Source organism: Coloeus monedula, assembly GCF_965178545.1.
Source record: "Coloeus monedula genome assembly, chromosome: 24".
Classification (NCBI taxonomy): Eukaryota; Metazoa; Chordata; class Aves; order Passeriformes; family Corvidae; genus Coloeus; species Coloeus monedula.
Genome location: NC_138804.1, coordinates 7,262,691 through 7,274,526, shown reverse-complemented (window position 1 = coordinate 7,274,526; position 11,836 = coordinate 7,262,691). Strand labels below are relative to the sequence as shown.

Sequence of the window (11,836 nt, the reverse complement as noted above, 5' to 3'; positions counted from 1 at the left end):
CCGGTTTCCCCTCAAAAAAGTGCAGTTTTCCCCGCTTTTTAGTCGGCCAGGGTTATGCAAATCGCGCAGGGCATGCTGGGCACGCCTCTTCCCTGGAGCAGCGCGGGGAGGAGGAGCGCCTTTGGCGGGAGCGCCATGGCGCGCGCGCAGGCAGAGTCGCTTCTGATTGGCGGTGATGCGCGCGCGCGCAGGGGACTCCGCTTCCCATTGGTGGTGGCGACAGCCGGAAGCGGAAGCGCTGCCGGGTGTCGGCGGGCGGCGGAGGGAGCGCGGCGGTGGCGGCGGGGCTTCGGCGTGCCCGCGGGTCATGGGGAGGTACGGGGGGCTCGAGGGGGCTGCGCGGAGCACCTGGGGGCTCCACACCGGATGCTGCAAATCCGGGAGGGAGTACAAGAGTGGGCGCCGAGCGGTCCTGGTGGCGGTCGGTGACCTTCGCTCTGCCCCGCGGCTCCTGGCGGGGACGTTCTGCACGGGGAGGGGGACTCGTTCCCATCTCGGCGGTCCCCGTGGGGCTGGTGAGCGCTTTAAGCTGGGGATGTTCAGCCTGGAGAAGAGAAGGCTCCGGGAGAATCTTAGAGCCCCTTCCATTGCCTAAAGGGTCTCCGAGAGAGCTGAAGAGGGACTTCGGACAAGGACCTGGAGGGACAGGACAAGGAGAATGGCTTCCCACTGCCAGAGGGCAGGGTTAGCTGGGATGTTGGGAAGGAATTCCTCCCTGTGAGGGTGGTGAGGCCCTGGCACAGATTGCCCAGGGAGACTGTGGCTGCTTCATCCCTGGAATTTTCCAAGGCCAGGGGCTTGGAGCCGCCTGGTCTAGTGGAAGGTGTTCCGGTTAATGGCACGGGGTGGAATGAGATGAGCTTAAGGATTCTTCCCACCCAAACCATTCTGAGGTTCTATGATTATATTTAGATATTTGGTGAAAATTACTATGGTTAATGGAAGTGGGAGCCCCCTGAGCAGTCCAGGGAATGTGCTGTTTGTCATTAACATGGATTTTAGTTACAGCTCTAACACTGTGCTGTCCCGGAGCTGAACAGGTCATGGTACTGATCGCAGCCCCAAAACCCCCTCCTGCCCTGGAGGGAGCTGCTGCTGTGAGGGTCTGGGCTTGCCTGCACATCAGCAGGTACCAGGATACTCTGTTTCCTGGCAGAAAAAGGGAATTTAGCCATATTTTTCTTCAGGATCCTGCCAGATGCTCATCCTCTGCAGCAGCCACTGTGTGATCTAGGATCCTGCCAGATGCTCGTCCTCTGCAGCAGCCACTGTGTGATCTTTTCTGATGGAGAAACCTGTGACACTGTAGTGAGGACAACTTGTGAAACTGTTTCCTCTAACCATCTTACGTACAATGGGTGATACAAAAAATATCTGGTGTTCCTGTAGGAATGAGAGTTATGTGGAAGAGGAGGAAGCCAGAGTAGGTAACACCGACTGCTGATGTTCTGTGAAGGCTGTGGGCTATGGCTTCTCCACTCACTGGGCTCACAGCAGTCGCTGATGTAATTAAAGATCTAGACACTCAGATAGCTGTAAGTAAATGGGGCTGGCATGTGGGACTTACCCTGTGAATCTGCTCCTCCCGTGAGTTTTGTGTTCAGGGATCTCAGCAGCATGTGGAGGGTGCAGTAAGATCTGGGACTAAACCAACAAAATGACTTTATGCTGCTGAAGTGCTTCTGCCCAAGGATTTTGGGGCTTTGTGTCTGAGGATTTCGGTGCTTCCTTCTCTACATAGTGGGTAGGAATTCCTACTTTGTGGATCTGTGAAGTGAGGCATAGGGTGAACAGCCTGAGATCGACCCCAGCTAAAATCAAGACTGAAGGTCCCTCACCATCCTCTGCTGGGCTCCTCAGCCAGAAGTGCCAGCTGAGGGGTTTAGGGTGTGAGCGTGATGATTTTCCATTGTTAATTCAATTAAAATGGAGCTGGAAGCAGAGCCAAGGGCACTGCAGAAGATTGTCTGGGATATAAACTCCCCTCAAAGGGCCCCATGTCTGCAGGTGCATGAGTGTGCATTGGAGTGAAGCACTAAAGCAGCTGCTTCTAAGTCCTCCCATGTGCTTTCTCGTGTGCGTTTTGATATTAATTAATCCAAACAAGCTTGCTCTGATGAGGGGAAATGTCTGTTTGTAGAATAGGGAGCAGACACGGTGTGTGAGTGTCCCGTAAAGCTGGTTAAACTCTTCTTGTGAGTTCAGCCTCAGCTTCTCAGCTATCTCTGGCCCCACCACAAGAGGCTTTGCCATCAAACCATTCCTTAAACTCTCTTTCCCAGTGACAGACCCATCACTGCTGCCCACGATGGTTGTGGTAGTGGAAGGTGCAGGGTTTGGATGAATTTCCTGTCACAAACCAGTGAAGACAGAGCAAAACTTCATTGAGCCTGGGGCTTAGAGTAGAAACAGAGGAGGTGCCAGTGTTCACCCCATGACCAACACCCTGAGTAACTTCAGCACCTGGAGGATCTGCATAACCACACAATCTACTTGTGGTTCCCCATTAGGAGCTCCGTAAATCCCACTCCATTTCCTGTGGCTCTCAGTTGCCTGATGTGGGAGGAACAAGGGGCAGGTGTGGGCACACATGTGTTCCTCCCCCTCTGAGCACCAGATTGTGCTCTCAGAACCCAGAATGAACCGATGTTGTCAATCCCAGGTGGAGGGGGTCACTGCAGGCTGGGCTGTGAGCATGATGCTGCCAAAAACAAGACCCCCACCCTGTGGAGACCCCAGGGAGGCTGGGCCCTGCCTTCTCTCCAGGGCTTTGGATTGTAGAGATGAGAGATCCCATGCTGCTGCAGCAGGAACGAGCCATGTCCTGCAGTTAAATCAGCAGATGTTCTTTGTGGGAAATGGGTTCAGGAAGGCCGTGTGGGGGTGGATGTGAGGGGGTTCAGCTCAAGAGATGAATGGGTGGGTGGATCAGTGCTTCTGTCACCAGCGTGCAGCCACCATGCTTCTGGAAAACTTCATTTTCCATACACCAGGGAAGGTTTTCTCTGCTACTAAGCATCACTTCCCCCTTCATGCTGTGAGTAGAGATTCCTGATCTATAAGCTTCAGGCCCTGTCAGAACACTGCAGTTTTCTCTGGACAAAGACCTGCTCATCCTGCTGAATTCCTTCTGTTTGCTAACCATGGCTTTCCTCTCCCTTTCCAGCTGATTGGTTTGGATCCCTACAACCCCAAGGAGAAGCAGGACCTAGACAAGCTTTATGATCTAAAACCTAAAACCCAACAGATTATGAACCAGTTTGGCCCTTCTACCTTGATCAACCTCTCCAACTTCTCCTCGATCAAGCCAGAACCAGCCAGCACCCCCCCCCAGAGCTCCATGGCCAACAGCACCACTGTGGCAAAGATGCCAGGAACGCCCAGCGGAGGAGGGCGGCTCAGTCCTGAAAGCAACCAGGTAATTCCATCCCCAACTTTGGGACAGCAGGGATGATGCTCAGGCATCACGGACTTGCCTGTGGCTTCATTCACCTTCTTTCAATCACCAGCAGAAATACAATGTTTATTAAAGTATCAGTTACTGAGCGAGCAAAACTTCCTCGCAGAGTTCCTCCCTCCCAGGTGCTTCCTGGCTGGATGGGGTTTGGATGCTGTAGGTGTAGAGGTTTTTCCAGTCTTAGGAAAATGTATATTGGGGTGTGCCAGGGGAAGTTATTTTTAAATGGGGTTTAGATGGGAGAAGTATGGGGAGAAATGGGTGGTGAGGTGCAGGTTGCCCAAAGAAGCTGTGGCTGCCCCATCCTTGGGAGTGTCCAAGGCCAGGTTGGATGGGGCTTGGAGCCACCTGGGACAGAGGAAGGTGTCCCTGCCCGTGGCAGGGGGTGGAATGGGATGAGCTTTAAGGTCCCTTCCCACCCAATCTGGCATGGAGCCTTCAGTCCGCGTAAAACATAGTGCTGCCCAGGGAGTGCCCTGGCATTGCTCCCTGATGGCTTGGCTGGCACCCAGACTCTTGGGAAGTGCACTAGACCCCAGCACAAAACAGCCACAGCAGCGAGGGAACAAGGAAGGTCAGGAATTTCCCATCTGTGCCTGGTTGACCTGACCAGGCTGACAACTTCCATCCATATCTTTTAAGACTCGGCATCCTGTTGTTCAGCCCAGTGTGGTTTCTGCTCCCTGCCACGTCTGACTGTGTTGGAATAACCTAGCATTCCCACATCTCTGTTTTCCATGTGAAGCACTAAAGCTGATAAGTGCTAGAGCCATGGAAATGCTTCCCTCATGCCCTGAGCACAACTTTAGTCACTGATACATACTGCACTTGCAGTCTGCATCTTAACGCTTGTAGTTTTGCCTTTCTACTCCTTGCCAGCAGCATTTTAGTGCTGGTAACATTTATCCTGGCTGCTGAACTCCAGTCATGTCCAGAGCAACCATTGGTGCTTGAAAATGACTCCTTAACACCTGATATTTCTTATCTCTGCCATTCCTGAGCTGATAGACTGTGTCAACAGTGTGACTCAGCCCTGGGGGCACGGGGGAGGAGGTGTTTGTGGTTGTGGCTGTGCTCCGTGGGCAGCTTCTTTGCTGGAACAGGGCAGTAAATCCTTCCTCTCCTCCCACATGCTCAGGTTTTAACCAAGAAGAAATTGCAGGACCTGGTGCGTGAGGTGGATCCGAACGAGCAGCTGGATGAAGATGTGGAAGAAGTAGGTTCCAAGCCATAGAAGAGACTGCAGAAAGAGCTATTTGTCACAGATCATTGGCCCTTTGTCCAAGGAGGGAGCATTGGTTCATTTAACACCTGTTTTCCCATGCAGCCTTCAGCCATCCCTGTTTTTCTGCATCCCAGTACCAAAAAAAGCTTCTAAAATTGCAATTGCAGCAAAGACCTATGAAATCCACTCCTTTGAGTGGAGTTTTGGACACCACAATACAAGAAAGATCTAAAGCTATTAGAGGGTGCCCAAAGGAGGCCCTGGAGATGGGGAAGGATCGGGAGGAACCACAGGAGGAGCGGCTGAAGGCACTTGGTGTGTCCAGCTGGAGCAGAGGACACTGAGGGCAGAGCTCAGCGGGGGCTGCGGCTCCTCCCGAGGGGCAGCTCCGATCTCTGCTCCTGGGACAGGGACAGCACCCAGGGAGCGGCTGGAGCTGGGCCAGGGCAGGCTCAGGCTGGAGAGCAGGGAAAGGTTCTTCCCCCAGAGGGTGCTGGGGCACTGAACAGGCTCCCCAGGCAATGCCAGCTCCCCAGGTGGCCAGAGCTCGAGGAGCATTTGGACAATGCTCTCAGGCACAGGATGGAGATTGCTGGGGTGTCCTGAGCAGGGCCAGGAGTTGGCCTGGATGATCCTTGTGGGTCCCTCCCAATTCAGGACATTCTCTACTTCTAAATACCAGCTTCTGATGGCTTGTTTTCATCTCCCCACGTAATTTCAACTGCTCAGTGCTGACCAGGCTGGTTGTTGCCCTTGTTCCACCACAGATGCTGCTACAGATCGCCGATGACTTCATCGAGAGCGTGGTGACAGCCGCCTGCCAGCTCGCGCGGCATCGCAAGTCCAACACCCTGGAAGTGAAAGATGTCCAGTTGCACCTTGGTGAGTGACTTTTATCTGTTTTTTCCCCTCTACCCCCAGCTCTCGGCTCTTCCTGGAGTCGGGGCACAGCTGTGCTGCTGTGGTGGAAACCTGTGAGTAGATAATGCATCCCTGCCCATGGCAAGGGGTTGGAAGTGGATGAGCTTTAATGTCTATTCCTTTTCAAACCATTCTGTGAATTCCAGAGCGTCAGTGGAACATGTGGATCCCGGGCTTTGGTTCTGAAGAAATCAGGCCCTACAAAAAAGCCTGCACTACAGAAGCTCACAAACAGGTAAGGAACCCTCACAACACCAGGAATCACATAGAAGGCTGATACGGGGATGGTGGTCATGGCCTCCTGGCACTGTGAATTTGTGGCCTCTTCCAAGTGGTTCGGACTGGAAACGACTTCCAGAGCCTCCTGACCTGTTTGTGCAGAGGTTTGACGTTGCTGTGTCTCCTCGGCTATGTTGGCTTTGCCCAAAGAGAAGCAGCAGCTCTTGGTGCTGAGGGGCTTGGGAGGCTTAAAACCAACTGGGAGCTGCACACAGACACTTCTCAGCTGCCCCTGGCAGCTCTATCTCTGTGCAAAGGGACTGTGAAAACACCCTTAATTTTGCTTTAAAGGTGCATTGGGCCATTGCTTTTTAGAGCCTAGAAGGAACTGCCCTGCGGTGGGTTCATGGGTGATGCTGCAGCTCCCAGTGGGCAGAGGGGGGGGGCCTTGAGATGGGCTTTGATCCCACCGCCCCAGGGTGCCAAGTGGAGCAGCACAGACACTTCCTTCTCCTCTGGCTCCAGCCTGGGACCCCATTAAGATTCAAACAGACCTGAAAGACTTGTGTGGAAGCAAGTCAGGCAGCGTCCTGGGAGCACCTGGGATGCCTTGTTCCTGCTGTGAGTGGTTGTGCAGTCACCTGCTCCGAGCTGCTCGGCTTCCCATGGATTTCCCTCTCTTGTTGCAGAGAATGGCACTGATCCGCAAAACTACCAAGAAATAGCCCCTGGGCAGAGCCAGAGACGCTGCCAGTGCAGTTTGGGATACCTGCCTCTCCACTGAAGCCTCCACGATGTCACCTGTGGGATATTTTTTTTAATGCTTTACAGAGAAGCATCTATTTTTTACTAACGGTGCAGCAATATCTTGACTTGATGAGGAGACCTGCCAAAAATATTCTACACCCTGTTCCTCGTTCCTCCTCAGAGTGCGACATATCTCAAAGAGACTTTTATTTGTGACTTGAAAGTGGTTTATCGTACAAGTGATTATCCAAGGGACAGAGCATTTGATCGTGTGTGGGACAGTATTAGAAGCATCTGTAGAGGTTTTTGTTTCCTCCTTCCTGCCCCTACCTGCTCCAGTACTTTGTAATGTCAGTGTTTATATAAATACTTGCATTTGTTTTACATGAATAAAGAAATTATTAATCTAAGATCCTGGCATAGACTTGTGCTCTTCAGGCAGCGTTGCACGGGGATGGCAGGGACAGTGCCACCTCGGCTCTGTGTATGGTGCTGTTCTATGGGAGATCTGGGAGTTTATGGCGAGCAGAATTGTGGAATATCCTGAGCTGGAAAGGATTCCCAAGGATTATTGAGTCCAGCTCCTGGCCCTGCCCAGGACACCCCACCCAATGCCCGAGAGCATTGTCCAACGCTCTCTGGAGCTGTGGCAGCCTTGGAGCCATGCCTATTCCCTGGGGAGCCTGTTCAGTGCCCGAGCACCCTCTAGGGGAAGAACTTTTTCCTAATATGCAGTCTATCCCTCCCCTGACACAGCTTCAGCTCTTCCCTCAGGTCCCGTCCCTGGTCACAGGCAGCAGAGATTGGAGGTGTCCCTTGGGAGGAGCTGCAGACCCCGGTGAGTCTCTCCTGTTTCCTCCAGGCTGAACAGACCAAGTGGCCTCAGCTGCTCTTCCAAAGGTTTCCCCTCCAGACCCTTCTGGACTGCAAGGATCTGGCCAGTTCCTCACCTGCCAGTCAGGGTGGGCAGGTCGCTTCCCTCCTGACCTCCAACCCAGGGTGGAGTCCCTTCCCCATCTCTGGGATATTTGGACTGTTGGGAGGGGGATGTTGTGACAGGGCCGGAAGTCAAGGTCCCCCTGATTCTGTCTGTGCCTGGACATTGAAAACGAAGGCCACATGCCCCTGCCTGTTCCTGCTGCTCTGCTCAGACCTCAGGGAAGCTGCAGGGGCTGTTGTGGGGATGAGGGAGTTGACAGCACTGCAAACCCTTGCACGATGGGGAGGCTCCTGCAGCCCTGGGCAGAGCTGGGCTCATCCTCCCTGCCCAGCTCTCTGGAAGTTCCTGGTACCCACAGGGGAAACCAGGGTGGGTGAAGCGACTGCAGGACCATCCTGGGCTTGCTCCTCTCCTCATGTCACTGCCGGATGAGGAGCCCAGGGAGCTCCTTTCTACAGCCTTGTAGAAAGGGTATTTTTGCAAATTAAATTGTATGAAGATTAATCTAAAAGGGAAAGTGGGCACTTCCTCAGAATGGCATGTGGTTATTTTTGCTTTGAACTCAACTAGGCATGTACTCAGCCAGAGTGGCAGACACATCATCTGAGTTCCATGATAAATTTGTCACTTTTAATTCTATTTGGGAAGACTTAAAGAATTTAGGGCTTTATGATTTGGGTCTCAGTCAGTACAGGAGACTGACGCTGACCTCTGCAGGCCTGTGAAGTCCCACCTGGAGACTTCACCCTTCCAACACGCTTCCTCTTTCCCAGGAAAACACAGGCAGGCAGAGGGTGACATGGGGTATTTAATGTGGCCGTGCTGCTCCTGCCTTTGCCTGACTGCTCCATATCCATTTCCCCTCCTGAGCCCAGCATGTCCCTGCCCTGCCAGTGTCCCCAGCTCTAGCAGAAGCATCTCTTCTGCTTCTCCTCCTTCTCCAGCCCCTGAGGCTTGGGCAGCACCGGCAGTGGGACGCTGCTCTTCACCCCGTCCCAAGCCTCAGTGGCCACCAACCGCCCTGTCTGCAGTGCTTGGTAAATGGCCACTGTCAGCATCTGGAAGGCCTGGACCACATTGGAGGCATCCTTGGCTGAGGTCTCCACGTACTGGACACCCAGCGAGGCCGCCAACTTCCCCGCCTCCCTCTGGCCCACCTGGCGCTGCCCAGCCAGGTCACTCTTGTGCCCCACCAGCAGGAAGACCATGCGGAAGGGCTGGATCGTGTCAGTCACCTCCTGGTGCCATCGCCGGATGCTCTCAAAGGACGCGCGGTTGGTGAGGTCGAAGAGCAGCATCCCCCCGGCTGAGTTGCGGTAGTAGGAGCGAGTCACAGACCTGGGGTGCCAAGAGCAGGGGAGGTGAGCAGCCCCCAGGGTTTCCTGTGCCACCTCGGGCAGCATGTTCCCTGCCTGCAGAGCAGCCCTGGCTAGGACCTGCTCCTGCAAGTGGCACCTTGTGTTCAAAGCACCATGAGAGGGAGGAGAATCAGCCTTTTGCTGTGTCCATAAGAGCTCCAGGGGCAGCTCTGTCCCTGCTCAGCCACCAAAGCTCATCTGTCTCCTGCAGCCACAGCCCCCAAGTGCCCCTGTGTCTGCAGCCATGTCCCCAGGGCTGCACCATCCCTGCTGCCACAGTCCTGGAGCTCTCCCATCCCTACTGTCACGGTCCTGGAGCTCTTTTGTCGCTGCTGCCATGTTCTCAGTACTTTCCCATCTCTGCTACAACAGTCCTGGAACTCTCCCATTCCTGCAAACCCAGATCTGCCACTCTCCCATCCCCTGCAGCCACATCTCCCAAGCTTTCCTGTCCCCAGGAGCTGCCTGGCTGGTGGAGACAGCCTCACAGTGAGGTGTGAAGGCTCCTGGCAGCTGAGCTGAGGAAGAGGTTTTGCCCAGCACCCAGTGGGCTCCCAGCTGTTCCCCAGCCCCTCTGCAGCTGGTGTGGCAAGGGGGTTCTTGGGGGAGTCCTGTACCCCCTTCAGAGCTGGAACAAGGGCTTACAAGGCAGTCCCAAGCATTCCTTTCCCTTGGCTTTGGCTTCTGGCATGGTGGCTCCTCACCCAAAGGGACCAGTGGGAACACAGCCACATTGAGGACCTCCCTGGGCTTGGAATCACAACATTCCACTCCAAGTCTGCAGGGGGACACACATCTCCACCACCCCTCCCCACCACATGGACCCACCTGAACCTCTCCTGCCCGGCTGTGTCCCAGAACTGCAGCTTCACTCGCAGCCCCGGCTCCAGCTCCACGAATTGGACATAGAAGTCCACCCCCACCGTCTGGTTGACAGCATCCAGGAAGACGCCCTCAGTGTAGCGCCGGAGCAGCGAGGATTTCCCCACAGTCGAGTCCCCCAGCATGATCACCCGGAACTGGTACTGCCATCGTTGCTCCATTGGTGCCTCTGCCGGCTGCCAGGATCCGCCACCCCCGCACCAGGAGCGTGCTCAGGCAGGCAGGGAACTCCTCCACCCAGGAGGCGTTCCCAGCACCATTGGTGCTGTGCGGCCCCTTTGGAACCCTTTTGTCCCCTTTATTTTGGCTCCATCCAGCTGGAAGCACTCAGGGGTGCTTGCTCCCATTTTCCTACAGACAGGAGACCCGGAAAAGTGTCACAGACAAGGGGGGCTGTTGCCCCACCAGCGATGACCCCCAAAGCAGAGGATCTCCCATGCCATGGATTGAGTGCTGTGCCCCTGCCTGGGATGTGGTGTTTGGCATAGCCTTTATTTAGTGTGGAAAAGTCTTAGATTTATTAAAAACACTCCTACACCAGAGTATTATTTTTTCAGAGCACTCAGATTAAGGTCTGAAATAAACCCAAGCCCAGGTGGGAGACCCAACCTCATAATCACCCAAGAGCTGCAGGTGCCGGGTGGAGAGAGAAGCATCCCCATGAGTCGGGGTCCCATGTCCCTTTATCCCCATCAGCACCGGCAGCGCTCCTGGGGCTCCCTCCATGCCGTGGGCTGGCGGCAGCTCTGGCTGGAGATGAGCCTGATGCCATCACATCCCTGGTGTGGGGCAAGGACCCCCTGGCCCAGGGCCTGCTGGATACCCCCAGCCAGAGTCTGGAAGGCCAACTCCACGTTAATGTTGCTGCGGGCCGAGGTCTCCACGAAGGCCATGCCCAGGGTGGCAGCGAGGTGTCCAGCCTCCTCTGCTGATACGGCTCGCTCGGCCACCAGGTCACACTTGTGTCCCACCAGGACGAAGGCAGGCGGTTGGTCCCCCGCAGCCTCGTGGTACCACTCAGGGACGTGCTCGAAAGATGCCCGGTTGGTGAGGTCAAACACCAACAGCACCCCTGCTGCACTCCGGTAGAAGGACCTGGTGATGGATCTGAGCATACCCAGCAGGGTTTCAAAGGATACTGGGGAGCTCTCACACCAACAACCCTCAGATGGGGCTTGGGAGATTTTTGGGTGACAGATTGGACCTTGGGAGTGGGGAAGGGAGACCTGTCTTGGGCATTTAAACTCCCCTTTTCTGTTCGGTATCCCTCTCCCCACACTGGAGGGCTCCAGAGAAGACCTGTGGGGGTTTCGAGGACTCTGTGGTATCATTATCCCTCCAACAGCCCTGGATGCAGTAGGGATGGGGCAGCCCTGGACAGGAACAGGGCACCCCCAGACCAACCCTGGGGTCTCTGAAAAGTTCCCAGGGCTGGGGAGCCCAGCTCCAGCCATAGCACTTGGCTCTTCAGCCCTTTGCACTCCCAGGTGCTCCTGGCTCCAGACTGATGCAATCAGGAAAGAAACCACCCAGCCCCAGCCCTCAGGCACACCAAGACCAGCACCCGGCCCTGCTCCCTTGGCTGCCCCCCTAAATAGCTTCGGTGTCGCTGCCAACTCAGCACAAGGTGTCACTGGTCCCTAAAGCAGCACCGTCCCAGTGAGCCATCGCTGCCTGTCCCTGCACGCCCGGCTGGGGATTTACAAACACCCCAGGGTGGGAGGATAACTCAGTGGGGTGCTGGGGTCCGCATACCCGCCTCACCTGAACCTCTCCTGGCCAGCTGTGTCCCAGAGCTGCAGCTTGGCCTTGCCGGTGGGTGGCATCAGGACAGTCCGGCTGTAGAACTCGACGCCGACGGTGGGGCCAGAGGTGGCCGCCCCACCAGGACCCCCACCCGGCCCCTCAGCGAAGCAGCGCAGCAGCGAGGACTTGCCCACGGCCGCGTCCCCCAGCACGATGACACGGAATTGGAAGTGTCTCTCGGAGTCGGGATCCTGGGGGGAATCTGTCACTATCTCCATGGCTGAGCTGGCCGGATCCCGACTCACCGCGTTCCTGCTGTGCTGGCGGCGACAGGACAGGTC

General features: G+C 55.4%; 3 protein-coding genes across 3 annotated transcripts; 1 reads left to right on the top strand and 2 right to left on the bottom strand.

Moving 5' to 3' along the window:
* Nucleotides 1-234: 234 nt before the first annotated feature.
* On the top strand, nt 235-6,979 carry TAF12 (TATA-box binding protein associated factor 12). The gene is made up of 6 exons (XM_082296462.1): nt 235-315; nt 3,167-3,418; nt 4,596-4,673; nt 5,450-5,564; nt 5,750-5,838; nt 6,512-6,979. Exons 2-6 carry the CDS (start codon nt 3,251-3,253, stop codon nt 6,545-6,547), a joined length of 486 nt encoding a protein of 161 aa, XP_082152588.1. The 5' UTR covers nt 235-315; nt 3,167-3,250; the 3' UTR covers nt 6,548-6,979.
* A 1,435-nt stretch (nt 6,980-8,414) lies between these two features.
* LOC309581917 (ras-related protein Rab-39B-like) lies at nt 8,415-9,910 on the bottom strand (the record flags this gene model as incomplete). The annotated part of the gene is made up of 2 exons (XM_082296823.1): nt 8,415-8,847; nt 9,696-9,910. The coding sequence occupies 2 exons, from the start codon at nt 9,908-9,910 to the stop codon at nt 8,415-8,417; spliced, it is 648 nt and encodes a 215-aa protein (XP_082152949.1).
* A 531-nt stretch (nt 9,911-10,441) lies between these two features.
* Nucleotides 10,442-11,773, bottom strand: LOC309581749 (ras-related protein Rab-42-like; the record flags this gene model as incomplete). Its single annotated transcript, XM_082296501.1, has 2 exons — nt 10,442-10,856; nt 11,514-11,773. The coding sequence occupies 2 exons, from the start codon at nt 11,771-11,773 to the stop codon at nt 10,442-10,444; spliced, it is 675 nt and encodes a 224-aa protein (XP_082152627.1).
* Nucleotides 11,774-11,836: the final 63 nt, after the last annotated feature.

Excerpts from the sequence above, each read along its gene's own strand:
- TAF12 (XM_082296462.1), top strand. The coding sequence starts at position 3,251 with ATGAACCAGTTTGGCCCTTCTACCTTGATCAACCTCTCCAACTTCTCC. Across the intron at positions 3,419-4,595 it reads TCAGTCCTGAAAGCAACCAG|GTTTTAACCAAGAAGAAATT; the intron begins GTAATTCCATCC and ends CCACATGCTCAG. Across the intron at positions 4,674-5,449 it reads TGGATGAAGATGTGGAAGAA|ATGCTGCTACAGATCGCCGA; the intron begins GTAGGTTCCAAG and ends GTTCCACCACAG.